The sequence below is a fragment of the Haplochromis burtoni genome, unplaced genomic scaffold (assembly GCF_018398535.1).
Source record: "Haplochromis burtoni strain Fernald_Lab_line unplaced genomic scaffold, NCSU_Asbu1 Contig_173, whole genome shotgun sequence".
In the NCBI taxonomy this organism is placed as follows: Eukaryota; Metazoa; Chordata; class Actinopteri; order Cichliformes; family Cichlidae; genus Haplochromis; species Haplochromis burtoni.
Genome location: NW_024582534.1, coordinates 439,108 through 459,208, shown reverse-complemented (window position 1 = coordinate 459,208; position 20,101 = coordinate 439,108). Strand labels below are relative to the sequence as shown.

Here is a 20,101-nt window from a genome sequence, read left to right as displayed (position 1 = left end):
AAGGCTGATGGGGTATTGGTGCCTGTCTGGTGTTCCCACTGAACTTTTATACTTTGAACAGTAGTATTAGTAATACCAGTATCACTAAAAGAATTGGCAGCAATTGTATTTGTGGTGTAGTTGCAGCAGTAATTTGGTAAAATATGGTACTAATAGGTTGCTGCTTGTAGGTGTCACTGCTGACTGTGTTGTTGTAAAGCAGCTGCATGTAGCTACAGGAGTTGTTAGATGATCACACAACTGTACATGCATCATGCATGGATTTAAGTGTTTATGCCCACAGCTACGTCCTTATCGATCCATTACTGTGAGGTGACACTCAGAGGCATCATGGAGACAAACCACACATAGTTTTCCAAGCTGATGGAGATGGAACAGATCAGAGCTCTCTATGGAGGCATTCATCTGATCACTGAGAGCTCTGACTGTGGGCTGCCCATTACTGCAGATGGTAGGCCATCAAGGCCATTCAGGCATTGTCAAAGGAAGGCACAGCTGCAGCTCACACACACATATTCACATATCACCACACACACACACACACACACACACACACACACACACACACACACACACACACACACACACACACACACAGTCTTGTTCCATTTTTGACTCGAGCCAGTAACTTCCATCAGAAAGCTCATCCTCCTTGCCTTAACACGCAGCTCGCCTGTGAAGCACAGTTAGAGGCAGAAGGACGGACCTGGACTTTGAATATACAAATCATGGTGGGTGTTTGTTTAAATGCAGGAATTAACATTTGCATAAGCAGTACTAAAACTACCATGTCTCATATGGTCCTCATAGGTTTCGCCTGACTCTATTTTGATAGATAAGCTACACTTTATAATAGCAAACAAAGGTGACGTGACTCCATAGTGCAGCAGTTTACACATTCTTCTAACGAGCAAAAGATCCCAGGATCACAAACAAATCCCTCATATGTGAAGCTACGCTGTGTCAGTGAGGGAGTAACTTGGCTCCAGTTCCTGTTGATGAAGTAATATGGACAGTACCACAGTCTGTACTGTCCTGATCATCTGCACATACTTGTTGTACTATAGCACAGTTAACATTTTTGATTTGCAATGCTGCATTACTCATTCACAGAGTGTCACATGCTGCTCTTTAGCTCCTTCCTCAACAAGCAGCTCTTCCTGTTTCACGCTGAGTGCTTGGCGAGCCCGTGCACATCCTGAAACGATTATGTCATATTTTGCAGGAGCAGGTTCACACACACTGCTGCTCGGCGTCGTCGTCAACATGCAAATAGCATGACAACAGGCCCTAACCCTGAGCCATGCCCGTGGAGCAACATGAGCTTCCAGAACAGGATGATTTATATTGTGCGATCAGTGACCACAGAGCAGCCTGCATCCTTTCCTGCGACTCATGTTCCAGCACATCCATCGTGTTTCTGTCACTCTAACGTAGCGTCTGTGTCATTCTTGTCTTACCTTTCCGGATGCTCTCTTCGATTTCGTGGTCGAAGGCCAGCCGATGGCATTTCCTCCACAGCCCCATGTTGGTGGAGTTATACTGCCTACTACATTCATCTGCGGCGCTCATGGCGAACAGCTGCCGTCTGTTCCGGGCCAAAAGCAGCTTCTCTTGCCATCGGGACACGCTGCTCCGGCTGGCCCGCAGCGGTAGGCTGTTGTTGGGGATGTAGATGAAGCCCGGGTCCTTGCGGCGGCTGGAAAAGCTCCTGCACCGCTCCCTGTACCGTCTGGCGTCTGTCTCGTACCAGTGGTCGGAGCACATCGCCACGGCCAGCATGCCCAGGGCGCAAAGAGAAAGAGAGAGGCCGGCGTAGAGCAGTAACTTCCCCGCAGCCATGCTCGGTTCTGTCACAGCCGCATCAGCACCTCGACAGACGGACAGCTCCTCTGCGGCTTCCCCACCGCTTCAACTCACATCACCTCTGGAGAGCAGCGTCGGGACCATCCTCCGGGTGACCTTTATGTACAAACGGAAGGCGAACCTTTCCGGCGGCACAGTCTGCAGACAAATACGTTTAATCCCCGGACGCGGAGGTTTTCGGTGATAAAGTGCCCACGTCCGTCCTGCCGCGCTGCAGCACCTCGGCGGAGAGAAAAAGACGCTTATCTCATTTCAGCTCCCAGCCACGGATCCGTCTGTCTGAGTAGGGCGACACCATCAAGCACAAAACACATCAGCACGCCGCTAAGGGTTTAGTTAAACATGTAGTAGGCCATACGTGACACGAACCACTGCATAACCCACCCACTGACAGTAACGATGAACGAGGAAGAGTGCAAACATGCAACGAGTGATTTATACAGCCGTATTTACCGAATGTAGGGGTGCGATTGAACGAGCACGAACATGCACCACCTATAACGTGCAGCTCATAGTTTAGAGAACCAACCTGATGTGTCCACAGAGCCCACGCAGACCGCAGCCCACCAGCCAGAGCACAGCGCAGGGGTATCAGCGCCACAGTCAGCATCCCCAGCACGTCTGAGGGGATGACGGCAGCTGCTACACAGCAGGCCTGTGCGCTGACCAATCAGCACCAGTCTGTCTTGAGCAGCGCCGTCAGCTCACGGGCTACATGACTACAGCTGCCCGCGTGAAATCTCCAGTCAGGTTTGATTTTTGATTCGGATTCAACTTTATTGTCATTACAGTTTGAATCTAATCACACGTGCAAGAGCAGTAAGAGCAATAGGAGCAGATTATATACCAATACGGGTAGGAATATAGGTGGGAATAGTTATGAACAGATTATGTACAAATAAGTTAAGTATACAGATGTTTATATTGCTATACAGACGGGCAGATTTACAGGTATTGTATGAACAAATATACAGATGTGCTACAGATGTATCGATCTGTGGTAACCAGATCTACAGAGTGCTGCACTGACATTCACTTAAACGGAAAAATCCAACGAAGCAGCGATGGAGGCGGAGTGGATTCCTCACAGTGTTAGAACATTCTGCTTGAAACACTGAAAGCTGAGCCGTTCCCTTCAAACTAATGGGGGGGGGGGGCAAAACAGGAATTTCTGCTGTGAAGTTTCCAAATGTGATCATGTGAAATAGGTTTTCAGTTGTTTCTAGTGTTTTGCCTCAATAAGTGCTTCCTGCAGGAATACAACATATGTTTGACACAGTCACGTGACCATGCATCGCTTCAGCTCCTGAACAGGCTGCCGTCAGTCATAGTGTATAAAGCATATGTTGGTGGACTGACCAGCAGTGACACCAAAGCTGGTATTACTGTTCTTCTGAGTGTTTATTGGTGGAGACATTTACCTCAAAGGTGGTTTTGATAACTATGGTCCATGTTCATGTCTGTGTAGCTCAAACATTTTGGTTCACATTAAAATGAAGGGACAGCTGAAACCATGTTTCCCTGAATTCAAGTAGTGTTGGTTCTTAAACTTGACTTTTTTCATCACCCGTAAAGAATATGCCATATTCTGCAGAAACCGGCTATTTTAGGACCCAGAAGAGCTGCTTTTCAGTTAATGTAGGCAATATTGATATTAGTATGTTGTATGCTGTTTATTTAGCCTGACACATTTGTTTTGTAGGTGCTTGAGCACTGCAGCACAAAAAGACATTGAGTCACATATTTAGAAGGAAGCTAAAGGAATTTATGATTGGTCATAATTATGCTGATCAAAGCTGCTTAAATAATTCACTGAGGTACATAAAAAATGCACATTTTAAAAAATTTGGACTGAAAACATCCAGAACAATCTTCGGCTTCTACTTTCTGTTTCTTCATATCTGGCGCCATCTTCTGTTATTAAAGAGCAATAGACTCCGGGTGCCACCTAGAGCTGCAATCAATTCAGTGACGATTCAAAAGATCCATTCAACTTCTCAAAGTAGCTTCGGCTTAAATGAAAATTGGGAAAAAACTGAACAGAATGAAAAATTATAAATGGTAAAGTATTGATCGAGAGTGAAAGCGCAGTCAAAACACAGAGCAGTGTCTGCAGGAAGCTGGCAGGAAACGCTGCGTGTGGCAGGCACGTTTGCAGATCCAAATTTCAGACAGCAGACGGGACTGTGCTCGGAAACTGGAACTGGCAAATACCAATGGACAGGTTCAAACAGAGAACTGACACTTAGACAGGACACACAGTAAGAGGGAGACAGACACTAAATACAAGAGGGAATCAGGACAAAGAGGAAACACCTGGAGAACACGGCTGGCAACAGTTTAAGAGGTGAGACGGGGACAAGTGGCTGCAGAATAAAACAGGACACACAAACTGAGGCGCAGACTGACTAAAATACAGGGAACAAAGGGAGAGGGCCAAGAGAGGTGAGAGAAAGCAGACAGACACATAGAAACATGACTGGGAAACAGGCAACTACACCTGGAGAAGAGGAAGACTTCACCGGGAAGGACACAGAGACGAGACCAGGACATGAAAAGGGGCCTAATAACAAACAACACAACCTAAACTAGAAATACAGAGAACAAGGAAAAATAGTCACACAGGGAGCCCAACAATATTAAACAAGACCCTAACACAGGGGTGTCAAACTCAAATACACAGTGGGCCAAAATTCAAAACTGGAACAAAGTCGCGGGCTAACGCTAATATTTATTGAAATATATTTATTCCTCCAGATTTAAGAATGAATTTTTCTTATGGACTCAAACACGTTTTGCTGAAAAACTGAATATGGAACAAGCAAAGCTTAATACTAAACAATATATATATTAGCTGTATAATACCAGTAGGCCAGCTCTGATAGTAATTTGGTATGGCTTCACGGGCCAAATGTAAGTAGGCTGCGGGCCAAATTTGGCCCGCAGGCCAGAGTTTGACACCTATGCCCTAACAGAACCCTGCTGGAACGGCTCTACATTTAAAATCTTCAGTTAGTAGAAAACAAAATGAAAATGTAATTCTAATGAGCTAAGTCGAAAAAGAAAGAAACACTGACAAAATACAAATAAAGGAAGAACTTCACAGCCTTTAGGTTTACTCAACAAACGAATTCGCTTTGCTGTGTCGACTTAGTTTAAGAAATTCATCCAACGTTTGTCAGAGTAAACATTACTCATCTTTCACATGTACTCAGTGGTTTAACATAAGAATCCTCAAACTGTCTTCCTTCACCACACCTTTTTACCATGATAAAATGGTAGGGTGCATACCATTAGTGTTGCCTGTATGCACTCTACATGAGCATCTTCACCGTTCTGCTATCCTGTTCAGCTTGGTCAGAGCCATCGTCCCCCTCTCCATCATGCTAATGCTCATGCTAACTGAATTATTAAAAACTTTTTCAAACTCCATCTTCTCGACGTCACACTTGTTGCCCAAGGCTGTTAGCAAGAGAATCCCATTTATTATGATGCTAAATTACTGAAGCTCGTTTACTGGCTAATGCTACAGTTGAGGCCAAAATTATTAGCCCCCCAGGAATTTTGGATCATTTTGCTAAACTTTTGTCCAATGTCTGCAGCATTGATGAAACTTGATATAATCAAACATTCACCAGCGCTATTTAGTAGCTTTTGGTACATTATAAAATGCATTTCTAGGCTTGCTTTATATCAAATATAATAAAAAAAATGGGGTGGTCAAAAATATTAGCCCTATGTGAATGTGTGCTTTCAAAACTCCTTGATCAATTCACCAATCAGCTTTGAAACCACAGGTGTGCAGTCAACTGGCTTCCTAACAACATTCAATCAGCATAGAAAGGGTGCAAGGAACAGGGACTTGAACACATGAGAGTTACTGTTACTGACCATTGCCAAAGACAAAGGAAATAATTCTGGAGCTCAGAAAAAAGATAGTAGAGGCTCGTTATAAAGGGCAAGGCTACATTGCCATTTCCAAGCAATTCACAGTGTCTAGAAATGCTGTATGTTGCATCATTGCCAAGTACAAGGAGACGAATTCTGTAAGAAACAAACCTGGCCGTGGCCGTAAGCACAAGATTTCAAGAACTCTGGAGAGGAAAATAGTCAAAGATGTCAGCAAGGAACCCCGGACATCTGCATCTGGAGTTGATGTTTCAAGGAACACAGTTGTGACGGCTCTTCATTGACTTCAGCAGCATCGTCCCAGAATATCCCCTTTACTCAAAGAGCAGCACATCGTAGCCCGACTGAGGTTTGCCCATGAACATTTGAAAGATAAAGATGAGTTTTGGTAGTCTGTGCTTTGATCTGATGAGACTAAACTGGAACTGTCTCAGCACAGTTGTTGCTTATGTTTGGCGAAGAAAGGCACAGGCCTTCAACCCCAGGAACACAGTTGGGAACATCATGCTGTGAGGCTGTTTTGGCGCCTCGGGCACAGGAAGCCTTGTTTGGTTGCATGACATCATGAAAAAAGAAATTATGTTGACATTTTGAAGGAGAATTTGCAGAAATCTGCTCATAGTCTAGGCTTAGGTCATCGCTGGGTCTTCCAGCAAGACAATGACCCAAAGCATGCATCAAAATTAGTCCAACAGTTCCTCAAGGATACCAAAACCAAGATCCTGGAGGGGACCATTCAATTTGGAGCAGCTAGAACAGTTTGCAATGGAGGAATAGGCCAAAATCCCTCAGGAGACCTGTGCCAACCTTGTAAAGACCTACTCTAAGAGATTGTTGTCAGTTGTGGCTCAGAAAGGGTACAGTATTGACTATTAATGGCCATGGGGCTAATAATTTTGGATGTTTCATTTTTGCCCTTTTTTCAGTTTGGTGTATCAATAAAATATTGTAATTAAACTTAGTGGACATTGTTATTTTGGAAGCAGACACACTATACAAAACAAAGACTTGTTGTTAATGGTCATTTTCACACTGAAATCAAGAGTGCTGTATAATTTCATGATGGGGGCTAATAATTTTGCCATCAACTGTAGCTGGTCTAACTGATCTCAGAACAGTAGGCACCATACCTTCCATCAGTTCAGTCACAGAGTGGCAGTTTATCCACAACGAGCATGCACAAACCACCAGAAACAAGCTGCTGGCCCCTCAGCTTGCTCATCTGCAGTCTTTGTTAACATGAGACGAAAATGCCTTCAGAGAGAGATAAATACACTTTGCCATGAGATGAAACAAGCACAGCTTTCTTCAGCCACAAGATGCCTGTAATGTAAAGGCTGGATGCACATATTATTTGACAGGTGAGTGGCTTTATGACAGAGCTGTCTGACATGAAAGCCTTGCTTTACTTTGGTACATTTTAATTTAAGTCTATTTTCAGATGTGAAAACGCTTCAGGTCACCAAGACTTTTACAGTCTAACATCAAAACCATGATGCTGGTACTGTAGATGAGCTTTTTATTCAATAACTCATATTCAACCACAGTAAATAAAAAAAGGTTCTGTGTAACGCACGGCTCTTAGACAAACGTTTGCAAAAGCATCTTTTCCAAGTGTGCTACTGATGACACTGTCTCATGCATTCTTACACTACTATACACTACACTATTGCTGGTTGTGCTCCACTCTGGACTGGCTGAGTGAATGTGACTACAGTAAAGCGACTCTGTTGGCAGGTTCAAGCACACGTGTGCACTGTGGTCCCATAGAGCACTGAGCCATGGGTCCCATGCACCTACCTTAAACGTCTTAAACGCCAGGCAGGTTAGGACCCAAATACAGGACTCTAGAGCTGGACTGAACTTAACAACAGCTTTATTGCTGGAGAAAATACAAATAACTAAATACAAGGAACTTAACTGTCAGGAACGCAAACACTCGAGATTGTGTGAAAAGGAATGACAGAAAGAAAGTAAATAGCAAAGATATGTTGAATAGAAAGGTATTAATGAAATGTCACAAAACAATGTTATTAAAATATCATTATGAATTTACAGTTTTTTATTTATACAGGTGCAAATTAAACCCAATTTGTGCCTGTGTGTGTGTGTGTGTGTGTGTGTGTGTGTGTGTGTGTGTGTGTGTGTGTGTGTGTGTTGTCAGAAGTATTCATTCATCTGTCTGCACATGAATATAAACTTGAGTCTCATTCTTAATCCACAGGATATTTAATATGATGCTAGTGCGCCCTTACCAGCTATACCAGCTTTACTAATATTTTATTTTTTTATTAAGTTTATATGTTGTGTTTTTTGTTGTTTGTTTTTTTTTAACGATGGACGTAAAGTGTGTCAGTAAAGAGTAATTGATTGAATTGAATTATGTGCTGCAGAAAACGTGGGCTAAATGTTGTTTTGAAATGCTTCCGTCTCATTATTATTATTATTTTTTTATTGAAAGAAATTTTCATATACAAAACAAGTCAAGGAAACAGACCAGAATTGTAACAATTTACATTATAAAGATGGTGAAGCAAGTCATCATAACTTTACAGTGAGAAAATAAAAGTTTCTAGGATAAAGTAATAAGGAACATAGACCTTTTGACACAGGCAGGAAAATTAGAATAGCAAGTATTTTGTGATTTTACAGCATAGTAGGCTACAGCAGTTTTTTTGTTCATATTTGAAATAACCTTAAGTGACTTAAAATATTGACAAAAGTAATTCAAGAAGACGGTAAACATAGGAGAGGCATTCTTCCACTTACATAAATGAATAAAAAACTTACATAGCACTATTACAAAATTGACAACATCTGAGATTTCAGAATCCAGATTGTCCATAAAGTAAAGAACATCCTTAGATGTGAAGGCAGGTACATTGGAAATCCTGAGTGAAACCCAACAGTGTATTTCAAACCAATTCCGTCTCATTATTACCAAGCCGAATTAAAAATCAGCGCCTCCTGCACTTATAAGCGAACAGCTGCATTTAAGCGGAACTTTGCCTATACCTGTCACATCCACGGAACTATTAACAGGGACGGACTTCCGCTTTGATTGCGTAAACGCATTGGTGTATGCGTAGATAAATTAGAATATGTCGACTAGGATACTGTTTTCTAGGATGGTGTTTTCGAGAATTTAATGACGGCTAACGGGTACACATATGTGTAATAAAAACTACTAATTGTTCCAACGATAGATATGTGTAATTCACACAGAGTCGCACAAACAGGAAGTAAGAGGAACAAGCCAATCAGCTCCACGGAGCATGTGTCACGCGTGATGCACCGTCTCTGGTGAAGGTTACGGTTAGTTGAACGTGTGCACTGTTACCTGTTACCTGTTACCGGAAGCAGAGGCTACAGACAGATTCGGGAAACAACGCCGTGCGCAGTTGCGGTAAGAATTAATTTCACTGTCATGAAGCTGTTCGTCTGCTCACAGCAGCCCACAGACACGAGCTGCTTCCTCGTGTCCAAACACAGAACAGTGTTAGTAACAGATCGTCCTGTGACTGCAGCATCAGAAACCCTACGTCTCATATTCACCTGCTGTTCAGTGATCCAGTCTAACTCACTTCGGCGGCCTCCCTGTATAATTTATCCCAGCTGACCCAAAGTAACTAAAAACGTGCTAATATATAATTACTAATAGTTCTAAATCTGCAATACAACGAACCTTGCTAACTGAATTATACGGACCCACGAACGCACTTTGATAAGTTAACATAGTTTATAATCTAGATTTAGCGAGTTTATGTAAATCTACGCCGCCGGACTCCTGGGTTTACCGGTGTTCCAGATTAACTGGCGCTTAGATCAACTGGTGTTGGTCGAACAGATGTGTGGCAGTCTTGCGTTTCAGGAGCTGCTACCGACAAACCAGTGTATGTGTACTCCACTGTGCTCTGTGAGTGACGTGACCTGCAGTTAAATATTTGAAATGATAAGCAATGGTGCTTCAATCAGAATTCTTTATTCATTTCTATGGAAATGATGCCGTTTCTCCAAGACCAGAACAGGCTGGACTAAATTAAATAATACAGCATATTATACAGTTTATAAACTATAAGAAACAGCTCTAACATATGTTTCCTTTATTAGCTCCTTTAGCAGAGAGAGGAAAAATTGTACTTTCTCATAATTTACAGCAATAATCAACACGACCGACTCAATTGTCTCAGATCATTTAGATGCTAACACTGCATTTTCCAGTTCAGGCCAAAACCTGCTGATCTTTATTAACCCTTGAAGCTAGTTATTACATTAGCATCAGGGAGAAGGCTAGCTATACTACAGCACATGGTATGTTAAATGTTTTTGGAGAAATGTTCACTGTGCTTTTTATTGTTTCCTTTACGTATTGTGTATTAGTGCGAGGAAAATAAACCAGTTCTTGCTGTGTGCATTCCAGTCATATGCAGCTATATGTCTCAATAAGTACATATCTGATAGTGATGTGTGACCAATACAGCTCTTAGAGCCGGATCCTTATCGCGAGCCCTGGGTTTTCTTTCCCTTTCTCTCACCCTCTCTCTCTGCACTTTTTCCCGCTTCACTCCACACGAGAGCCTTGTGTTTTGCGCTGGGCAGAGGGGGGAGCGGCGGTAGTTACACTCAGTAGCACAGGAACAGAGCAGGAGGGAGAGAGAGAGCCAGGGACAGCAAGGTCACATTAGAAAGGTATAGTAATCATCCACAACTATTTTCAGTTGCAGATGATAAAGGATTCAGAAAGTTTATTCATGCAGGCCCATATGACAGAGAATGTGCATCTTCTTTTTGTTTTCATATTATAATTTATATTTAATTGTGTTGTGTTTGCAGTGTTTTGTGTTGTTTCACTTTAAATTAGTTTAAAAGGAAAAAGCTGAAAATTTAAATAGTTAAAAGCTGAACTGTGAATAGTTGGTTTTTGTATTATATGATTTATTTATTACATTTTATGTGGAGTGAATAAATAAAAGTATATTTACGGTGGCCCCTACAGACAAAGCACGTACAAAAGACAACAGAAGTGCTCCAGGATGCTAGGCGCAGTGTTGAGCTTTTGTTACCTAATGGCTACACAAGCCAGCAAGTACCAATGACCGGATCTGGTGTGTGGTAGTAACAGGTAAATGAACATTTTTTCTTTAAATTATATGAATATATATGAGTGCTTGTGTATAAATACACAAACAATACACACATGCTTTCAATTGTGTAATTTAAGTGATCTAGTAGCTCTGCTTTGGAAGTTCAGTTAACGCCAGAAATGTGTTTTGGAGTTTGTACGTGTTTTGTCTCTTGGGGCCACCGTATATATTTATATATAAACATACATAAATAAAACCACTTTTTTTTACATTAGTAATTCCTTTTGTGCATAATTTTATATTGTTGTTAATAATAGCAAGGTTGTAGCAAGCAACAAAACAACCTGAAGAGGCGGTTCTGAGCCGAAAGAGCCAGTTCTCTAAAAAGAGCCGGAAATCCCATCACTACTAATCAGAGACGCCCAGAGCTCCATCTCTTCAGCCACCTTCTCTAGCTATCCTGGGGGGACACCAAGGTATTTCCAAAAAATCTGAGAAATCTACTCTTCTGTGTATCCTGGGTCTGCCCTGAGATCTACTTCCAGTGAAACATACCCAGAACACCTTACCTAGGAGGTGTCAGGGAGCCATCCTAGTCAGATACTCGAACCACCTCAACTGACTCCTTTCAGTGTGGTGGAGTAACAGCTCTACTCCAAGCTCCTCCTGAATAACAAAGCTTTTCACCCTGTCTCTAAGGCGAAGCCAAACCATCGTGTAGAGCAGGGGTGGGGGAACTCTAGGCCTCTAAGGCCGGTGTCCTGCAGGTTTTAGACGTGTCCTTGATCCAACACAGCTGATTTAAATGGCTAAACGACCTCCTCAACATGCCTTCAACTTCTCCAGACGCCTGGTAATGAACTAGACTCTCACCATTACCCCTTGAGTGCAAACTAGAACTTCTGTCCATAAATATTATGAGCAGAACAGCAGAGTCCAAAACCCACTGAAGATGAGTCTGACTTTTTGCATGCAGCGCAGACTAAGCTTTCACGGGAACTGGACCCTGCAACAACAGGCTCGATCTACTCTGGAAGCCGAGGGACACGGTCAAATGCTTGCTCCAAATCCACAAAACACACACAGGCTAGTTGGGCAAACACCCAGACGCCCTTGAATGTTTTGAGTGGATGCAGAGCTGGTCCAGTGTTCCCTGACAAGCACGAGCATCTCATTGTTCCTCCAAATAAAAGCCCAAAATTTTCAGTCCTTTCTTACCATGAAGATGAATCACCAGCTCTTTTAAAATCATAGAAAAACTTACGTAGAATACTTTTACACATGCTACGTTCATGTAACTTTCATGCTGATTAAACAGATAAGTTGTACCACAAAGAAACCCAAAAGCTGTACATTGTGATATGACGTGTTCAGAGTTATTTTTCACATTTTTCTTTGCTACGTAACTCCATATATCCTGTTTGACTTATTTGATGTCTTCAGTTTGTATCTACCATGTAGAAAGTAGTAAAATAAAGAAAAACATTAAATGAGAAGGCGTGTCCAAACTCGTCACATGTCAAACTCTATGTTTCTTGTGCTCATCAGTGATGGCAGGCCTGTCCAGCTATGCATTGCGGATGGCCAGACTGAGCTCACAGATCTTTGGAGAAGTTGTGCATCCAACTGACCCGAAATCTATGAAGGTGGTCCAGCTATTCCAGGAGCCCCCTACGGCCAAGAGGAAGGAGGTGTATGACTGGTACCCACACCACAAGATTTACTACGCTGTGACCCAGAAGCTCAGGTTCATGGGTCTGTTCAGGTACAGTAGAATACACCTGTGATACGATGACAGTATTTACCTTTGTAAAAGCAAACATGGCTTCATTTATTTTTACACAGTTGTGCTGCTGAAACACATTTTTAAGAGTTTGAAAGTTCATGACTTCTGATATTAACATTTATTTTCATTTTTTGTGGGATTTACAAAAAATGTAAAATAAATCCCACTGTTGTCATTTTCTCCCTTTAAAAATGTAATTACATTACAGTGTAGCTGTGATAATGAACTGATTACTGAGGATCATCCTGATTAAACAACAAACAAATATGAATATGCACGCTAGAATGTTTTGTTTGAAATACATTTTATAAATAATTGAAATTGACACTTCAGCATGAAACACTGTAACATACAATAAGTATGTCAGTGCAGGAGCAGTTACATTGTTTCCAAAACCAAAAAAGATAAACAGGAAGTGAAGGCCGGAATCCGAGAGAGATCCAAGCTCCGCCCTCTGCCTCTGTCGGTGCCTCTGAAGTTTATCAGCCACTATTTATTACTTCAGAAAGAATTTGAAGTGACTTATAAATGGGGGAAATGTGAACTGCAGTTGCTTCAGAAAGTACTCTGACTGCTTTGCCTTTTTGTTAAAAACTGAAATGACTCCTTTACAAAGTATAAGACGCTGAATGCAATATTTTAAAGGTCATCATGGGTAAGTCTGAAGAAGAGGGGTTTTTGCTTTCTTTGATTTTGGCCTATTGGACGGCATCTTCGATTCTATCCATAAATGTTAATAATGTAAAGTGTGGTTCACGTCTGGACTGTAACTCGACGACAGTTCTTGTTTCTCAGCGTCGGCGTGGCCTCGTGCTGACCCACTGCTCACTGGAGCAGGCTTTCCTACCATGGAGCTGTGCAGCCTGACAACATCCTGCCACTCCCACACTTCCCACTAGTTTTTAATCACTTAATTATTCTTAATTACTAATTACCTTGTTACTAGATATGCATTTTTTTGTTATTTATTCTGTTTTGTGATGAAATGCTTCTGTGGCTCAGATATTGAACTGATTGTATCCAAATGATTTGCTGTATTATTCATCAGGGGTTTTGTTTCTTTGTGTGCATTCAAAGATCATGTGATGTGGAGGTGTCATCATTTATCCTATTATGGAAAATGTCTCATGGTTACCAGTGGGGATTTTAACCACGCCTCACTGGACAACAATAAGTTGAGTGTGCACTAGAACAGAGAACGAGACATGCTGTGTGGTAATGCTGCTAAAGCGTACAGTGTCACTGGAGTTATTAGGATGGCTATTTGAAGCTGCTGAGGCACTGCAGGGGTCCACGTGCTGGAATAAACTTTGTAAACCACATTGAGAGGACATTAATAAGCTGTATGACAGAGTATATCACATTTGTGTGTAACTACACTATCTTACCATCTCAGGGCTGTATGTTGCTCTGTGAACAAGAAGCTTTGGCTCATTACTTCCCTTAAAGACATGTTTAACTGCTCAGATCAGGGGTGTCCAACTCTGGGCGTCCTGCAGGTTTTAGATGTGTCAGCTGATTTAAATGACCTCCTCAGCATGTCTTGAAGGTCTCCAGAGGCCTGGTAATGAACTCAACATTTGATTCAGGTGTGATATCTAGATCCCATCCCTGGCTTAAAGCTTCCAGGTCAGGCTCCCACTGAGGAGGGTCCAGCATGAGCTGAAGGCGAAGCTGAAGAAATACAAGGACTACTAGCTTGAGCAGAACAGCACAAGATGTGTGGAGAAGAATGAAGAACATCATTGTGTTTAAGTGACTGGTTGTGGCTCAGTGATGGGAGAGTGGGTCATTTACCAGTTGGGAGGTCGAGGAAACGATCCCCAGCTCCTCATGTCCATGTGTCAAAGTGTCCCACTGAACCCCGGTTGCCCCCGATCCGTCCATCAGAGTGTGAATGTTAGATAAACCTGCTTCACTGTATGATTGTGTGTCCATTTAATGTCCACCAGTCCACTGAATGTGACAGACGACCAGTGAGCAGCCTGGAGGGAGCAAATTAGCTGCACCACTCCTCCACCAGGTTTAGCTCACAGCCCTCTGCTGCCTCCACACCCTTACTGCCTTTAGTGATCACTCCCAGTGGGAAACAAAAAGTTCAAATGGGTCACAGATATACTCGGGTAGCTGTTATGTTACATACCCGTGCAGGTAAAGTCTGCAGAGATGTCCTGTACCCTTATTCAAAGTGGCTTTCAGCTGCTTCACCAGAAAGTCCTGAGTGATGGTTTGATAACTTTCTGAAGAGATCTCATATGAAAAACAGTGAAACCCATAAGATGAAGTGCATGTAAGTATGGCAGAAGTAAAAACTGTGTCTAATCAAATCCTTAATTTGTTTTAGAGATGAGCATGAAGACTTCAAGGAGGAGATGCGTCGTCTGAGGAAACTGAGAGGAAAAGGGACGCCAAAAAAAGGAGAGGGGAAGAGAGCAGGCAAGAAGAAGTGAACTGCGGCACGTCTGCTCCCCGAGGCTGCACAGGACTCGTTCTTCGGTTTCTGTGCAGGCTGCGCTGGCTGCTGTGCACCGTGGTGGGATGCTGGTCCTGAGAGCGTTCCACTGGTCGGGACTGTCCTGTGTTTCTGTGCTGACAGGACGCTCTGAGTCGGGCGTATCCCACTTCTGTTAAATTGTGTATGTCATTGAACGTGTGTGTGGCAGTAAGAGGGCTGTGCTTATATCTTATTACCACATAATAATGCCTTTCTGTCGAACAGCCCAGGAGGAAGCGTTAGCTGCTGACAGCTTGACTGTGGATGGAACGGCTCAAATGTATAGAAGTAGACACCCTTATTTTTCACAATAAAGTCAATGTGATAAATCTGCAGAGTGGTGCAAAACTTTGTTTTATTGCCTTTAAGGAGGAAAAATCAAGAAGAGGGAGATAAAATCCCTCCATGTAGGAAACGCTCAGCATATGCTGCTATCCACAGTCTGTTTTTCTGGGTCGACCTGCGGACGTAAGCACATGTGGGCATTAAACAATTTGTGAAATACTGAGGCTGGTGGAGTCATCGACCAATCGGGATGATTGCCAGCTCCTACTGTCCAAGAGTTGAAGTATCATTGGGCAACATACTGAACCCTGAGATACTCGGATGGGTGTGTGTGTGTGTGTGTGTGTGTGTGTGTGTGTGTGTGTGTGTGTGTGTGTGTCGGACAGTACTTGGGCACAGATAAAAGCACTATGAGTGTGTGCGACTGGGTGAATGAGGCGTCTCATTGTAGGAGAAAGTGCTTCGAGTGCTCACATTGAGTATTAAGGTGTTCTTTAAGTAGCAGCCCATCCATTTACTGCATTCTGACTTCCGTGACATTAAGAAAAAGGTTTGCTATTGCAGGTAGTTACTAAACCAGGGGTGGGGAACTCCAGGCCTCCAGGGCCCGTGTCCTGCAGGTCTTAGATGTGTCCTTGATCCAACACAGCTGATTTAAATGTCTTGAAGTTCTCCAGAGGTCTGGTTATGAACTAATCATTTGATTCAGGTATCTAGAACCTGCAGGACACCGGCCCTGGACACTTGGAGTTCCCCACTTGTGATCTATAAGAAGCTGCTAAATAAGTGGAATTGATGTGAATAAAAGTTTTAATTCAGATGTTGTTAATGTTCGGGTCTCACTGCATTGCCATCTTTGTGCGGACTTGTTTCACTTTGGCTGAGCGCACACTCATAATCAGCCACGGTTCGCTCATGCTAAGCCCGCGTTTCCTACCACGCTGAGTACTGAGGGGCTGAATCCTGGCACTCGGCACGCTTCAGGTCATCCAGGGTTGCTACCTTGCAGCACTCCTGCGTGTTCAGCGTCCCGGGCACCTGAAGCTCCCAGCGGCAGGTGGACGCAGGAAGGCTGTAAGAAGCTCTCCGTGGTCGTTTCAAACGGCTGCTTTTTCCGGTTTTACTCAATCGAAAGAGGTCCGGAGCTCTGGCCCGTGCCTCTGTCTCCCCCTCCTGTCCTCAGCACCGGGTTGCGTTTTCCTCGATTATTTTCCACTCACTTTCTCGCAGTTTAAAATGGCGGCGTTGAGCAGCGCCGAGTCCCCACCGCCCGTCTTTAACGGAGACACTACGGAGCTGGAGCCGGGCAGGGAGCGGGGCCTGGACGAGCTGGGCGCCGGACTGGACTCGTCCTGCTCGTCGGGGATCCCGGGAGGTCCGCAGGATGAGGAGGTAAGCCCCACGGCAGCGGGTCGAAGCTGGGCAGGGGACACGGGCTTCGAGCGGAGGTAATTGGATGGAAAGGTTCGGGAAACGGCGGCTGGAGCCCGGGCGGTGGGCTGCGGCGCAGGGCTGGAAATGCGAGCGGCCCCGGCTCACCCGGCTCGCGGGCCGGGCTCCGTGGCGGGGGAAGCTCCGGCTGCGGAGCTGTGTTTGTGTCGGGCCTGCTCGCCTCTCTCTCCAGCCTCACAGCATCTGCAGCCTGCTGCGACAACAGCACGCGCACACACGCGCGCGCGCACACACCGCTGTGCAAAGCACAAAGACGCAGTTTAGCGCTTCGTGCTGTGTCGTGCGGAATTGTGGTGCGGACAAAGTTTGACGGCGAGCGGTGCTGCGAGGCCTGCGCTCAGAGGGCTGCTGCCGGGGATGCTGATGGTGGACCTGGAGGCTAGCCCGAGTCGTGCTTGTGGTGTTTGAGGTGTGCTTTAGCCACACATGCTACTTTTATTAATGTGACACAAGATGACTAGCATCTCCGCAACTCCTCCACACGCAGAAAGCATCAGGCTGTGTCCTCAGCGGTGTCTGCACTGACCACGTAGCCTAGCCTTGATTCTGCAGGTCACAGGCCTCCCTGCTGGACCACGACAGCAGCCTGAAGCACACAGCAGGATAGCTTTGTGTTAAAGTTTGGAGCAAACAACACTGCAGCTCATGTCTGACGTGAACACATTTCCCTGCTGTGTCATACAGAACATGAGAAATCCGCCACAGGCTTTGGCAGCACCCATCTTAGGGTCCAGAACTCCTGCGTGAACATTTGGAGAGTTCCTGTGTCCACGTCTCTGTCACTGCAGCTCTGTAGTGAGAGCTCCAGGGGCCTGAGCTCACCAGAGACTAAAAATAAAAGCATTTAAAGACTGCGCTGACTCTGGATTTTAGTCTCTGGAGCATCTGCGGTGTGTTGGCTACAGGCGCATCTGCTGGTTTCTCTTCAAATGTCTATAATCACAAATCTGAGCTCAGGTATGACTCTGAGGCCTCTTCATAAAATGGTTTAGTGTGTATTTTAGACGGGCTTTTTTCATGCGCCATTCAAACTCCAGATAACATCTGGTGCAGGACGTGTTGAGCCCTGGTCCACGCACACAGCGCTGTTTTATATGAAAGTCTCACCTGTCCCTGCTGCACCGTTCTGCAGCAGCTGGTTTGAGTCGTTTCTGGATCATCTCTCTCACTGCGTCTCTGAGAATATTCCATGTTTGGTTAAAATTATTTTATGGCTCTAACTACAGATTTAAAGGGAAACCCGGGATGAATATTTTGGTGCCTCAGTTTGGACATCACCCTGAGAGGATTAAACGTCGTCCCAGAACACTGGGATAATTCAAGGCTGCTAACTGTACAGTACAGTTAGCAAACTGTGATCCATCGGTTATCCAGCTCTGCTGCTGTGCAGCTGGATAGATAATCAGTCTTTATTCCCTAACACGACCTTCATGTTGCATTTCCCAGCATGTCTCAAGCTGTGTAAACATAAACAATCAGTAAACCGTAGCTTTTCTGACCCCATTTAAAAATAATCATTTCTAAATTCTGTAAGTTTGTGTTTGGCTGGTTATTGAATTAGCTTCACTCTGATTATTTTCAGGACTTTGTAGGACGGAGAAACTATTTGAACCTGCTGTGCATTGGAAACTTGGATAAAGCTCCAAAGTGACTGAAGTAATGAGAGCTGAGCTTGAGCTGCGACTGTGTTTGATGGTGCTTTTCAGTTGCATTCTGTTCATCCAAAATTGGACATGTCAGTAATGGATTGCATTTATAAAGCGCTTTTCTAGGCACCCAAATTCCACTATTCATTCACTCTCACATTCACACACTGGTGGAGGCAGCTACAGTTGTAGCCACAGCTGCCCTGGGGCAGACTGACAGAAGCGAGGCTGCCATATCGCGCCATCGGCCCCTCTGGCCATCACCAGTAGGCGGTAGGTGAAGTGTCTTACCCAAGGACACAACGACCAGGACAGAGAGAGCAGGGGGATCCAACCGGCAACCTTCCGGTTACAGATGAGCTTTCCAGCCCCCTGAACCGCGGTCACCCCCTGAACCAACTGTCACAAATGTCCATATTTAGAGGATGTGGTCATTAATGTGTGACCAGAGTCCAGGTGTGGAAATCCCAGGAAGCTGATTCTGTTCATCTGGACCATGAACACAATCAAAAGTTGATTCATGTCCAGATGAACAGAATCATGGAGACTTTTGAGAGCTGGGTCTGTCTGTTTGCAGCAGAGCTTGACACTGAGAGGAAAAGTCAAAGAGTGTGAGGATGGATTATTGATTAATGCTGGGGAACCGTTGTTTTAACATTAGTATAAAAAGCTTTGCTTTAAAAACCCTCCCTTTTTTCTAAAAGTGCAATTCACATCACTTAGTGTGTGCACAGAGCACCACATCCAAACAGTACTGGTTTCCAGGTATGAGGAGTTGGACCATAAAACATTATCAGTGGAAACCAGCTGTCCAGCGATCAGCTGTGAGCCACACACGGAGGTCAGATGACAGGTGGGGGGAAGCAAAGTGCAGAGATGACCAGCAAAATGCGATGAAGCACAGGAGAGCAAAGATGTGGAGTAGTGGCATAAAAAGCTTGAAGGAGTGGAAGAGAGGAGGCCAGAGGAGGCATCGCTTCAGTTTCCCAAATGATTGATCCTCAGCAACAGAGCAGCTGTTCATGGGCAGCGTTAGGACAGTGATACGTTTTTAAGAAAGCCAAACTTTTGTTTCAGAGACAGATCAAACGGCTAACTGCAGGCCTGGAAGGGAAATCTCGCTCTAGCATCTCCTGACTCGAAGCGATTAGCCGCCTCCTAACGCTAAAGAGTGTAAAGCAGTCAAAGTGCATCGCTGTGGTGGAGAATCGTCAGTGAGATCAGAGAAGACATAGAAATGTTCGCTTTCCTTCCCAGACATCAACATCATGTTGTCTCCTCTGCCTGTCTTCTTTGACAATGAGACGATGCCATGTATTTATTTGTTATCTATATTAGAGATTTGAGCCTCTTTTATTTCCCCAAATTAATTAGTACTGTTTTACATTTATACATTTGTTTTACACACATGAAGTCAAGTGTATAGAGTGTAGCATGATGACCGCTGCATGACCCTGCGGCTAAACTGAATGCCTCACATTACACTTCCACTATAATAAAAACAGTTTTGTCTGAGAGGGCCATGAGATATGAGGAAAATATGATATCACGATATTTTACCTGATATCACGATATTTTT

At 44.1% G+C, this 20,101-nt stretch overlaps 3 protein-coding genes across 5 annotated transcripts in view; 2 read left to right on the top strand and 1 right to left on the bottom strand.

Annotated features, from left to right (window-relative positions):
- tmem178b (transmembrane protein 178B) overlaps positions 1-2,568 on the bottom strand; it is a 76,405-nt gene extending 73,837 nt beyond the window's left edge. The window contains exons 1-2 of the mRNA XM_005933811.2: positions 2,396-2,568; positions 1,461-2,145 (exon numbers count right to left, since the gene is read on the bottom strand). Of these exons, the coding sequence (XP_005933873.1) occupies positions 1,461-1,842 (382 nt within the window). The 5' untranslated portion in view covers positions 1,843-2,145; positions 2,396-2,568. The remainder of the gene's footprint in view (positions 1-1,460; positions 2,146-2,395) is intronic.
- A 6,226-nt stretch (positions 2,569-8,794) lies between these two features.
- On the top strand, positions 8,795-15,474 carry mrps33 (mitochondrial ribosomal protein S33). Of its 2 annotated transcripts, XM_005933810.3 has the most exons (4): positions 8,848-9,181; positions 11,177-11,335; positions 12,408-12,624; positions 14,990-15,474. In XM_005933810.3, exons 3-4 carry the CDS (start codon positions 12,410-12,412, stop codon positions 15,093-15,095), a joined length of 321 nt encoding a protein of 106 aa, XP_005933872.1. In that variant the 5' UTR covers positions 8,848-9,181; positions 11,177-11,335; positions 12,408-12,409; the 3' UTR covers positions 15,096-15,474. The 2 variants fall into 2 exon arrangements, with proteins under 2 accessions (XP_005933871.1, XP_005933872.1); XM_005933809.3 differs by lacking the exon at positions 11,177-11,335 and having other exon boundaries at positions 8,795-9,181.
- A 651-nt stretch (positions 15,475-16,125) lies between these two features.
- braf (B-Raf proto-oncogene, serine/threonine kinase) overlaps positions 16,126-20,101 on the top strand; it is a 28,430-nt gene continuing 24,454 nt past the window's right edge. Inside the window, exon 1 of one of the 2 annotated variants that reach the window (XM_005933807.3) lies at positions 16,126-16,816. In XM_005933807.3, the coding sequence (XP_005933869.1) occupies positions 16,661-16,816 (156 nt within the window). In that variant the 5' untranslated portion in view covers positions 16,126-16,660. The remainder of the gene's footprint in view (positions 16,817-20,101) is intronic. The other variant, XM_005933808.3, reaches the window with a different exon arrangement.

Bases quoted from the DNA above. Each gene is read 5' to 3' on its own strand.
- mrps33 (XM_005933809.3), top strand. From the start codon at position 12,410: ATGGCAGGCCTGTCCAGCTATGCATTGCGGATGGCCAGACTGAGCTCA. The intron at 12,625-14,989 runs GTACAGTAGAAT...AATTTGTTTTAG, and splicing joins AGGTTCATGGGTCTGTTCAG to AGATGAGCATGAAGACTTCA.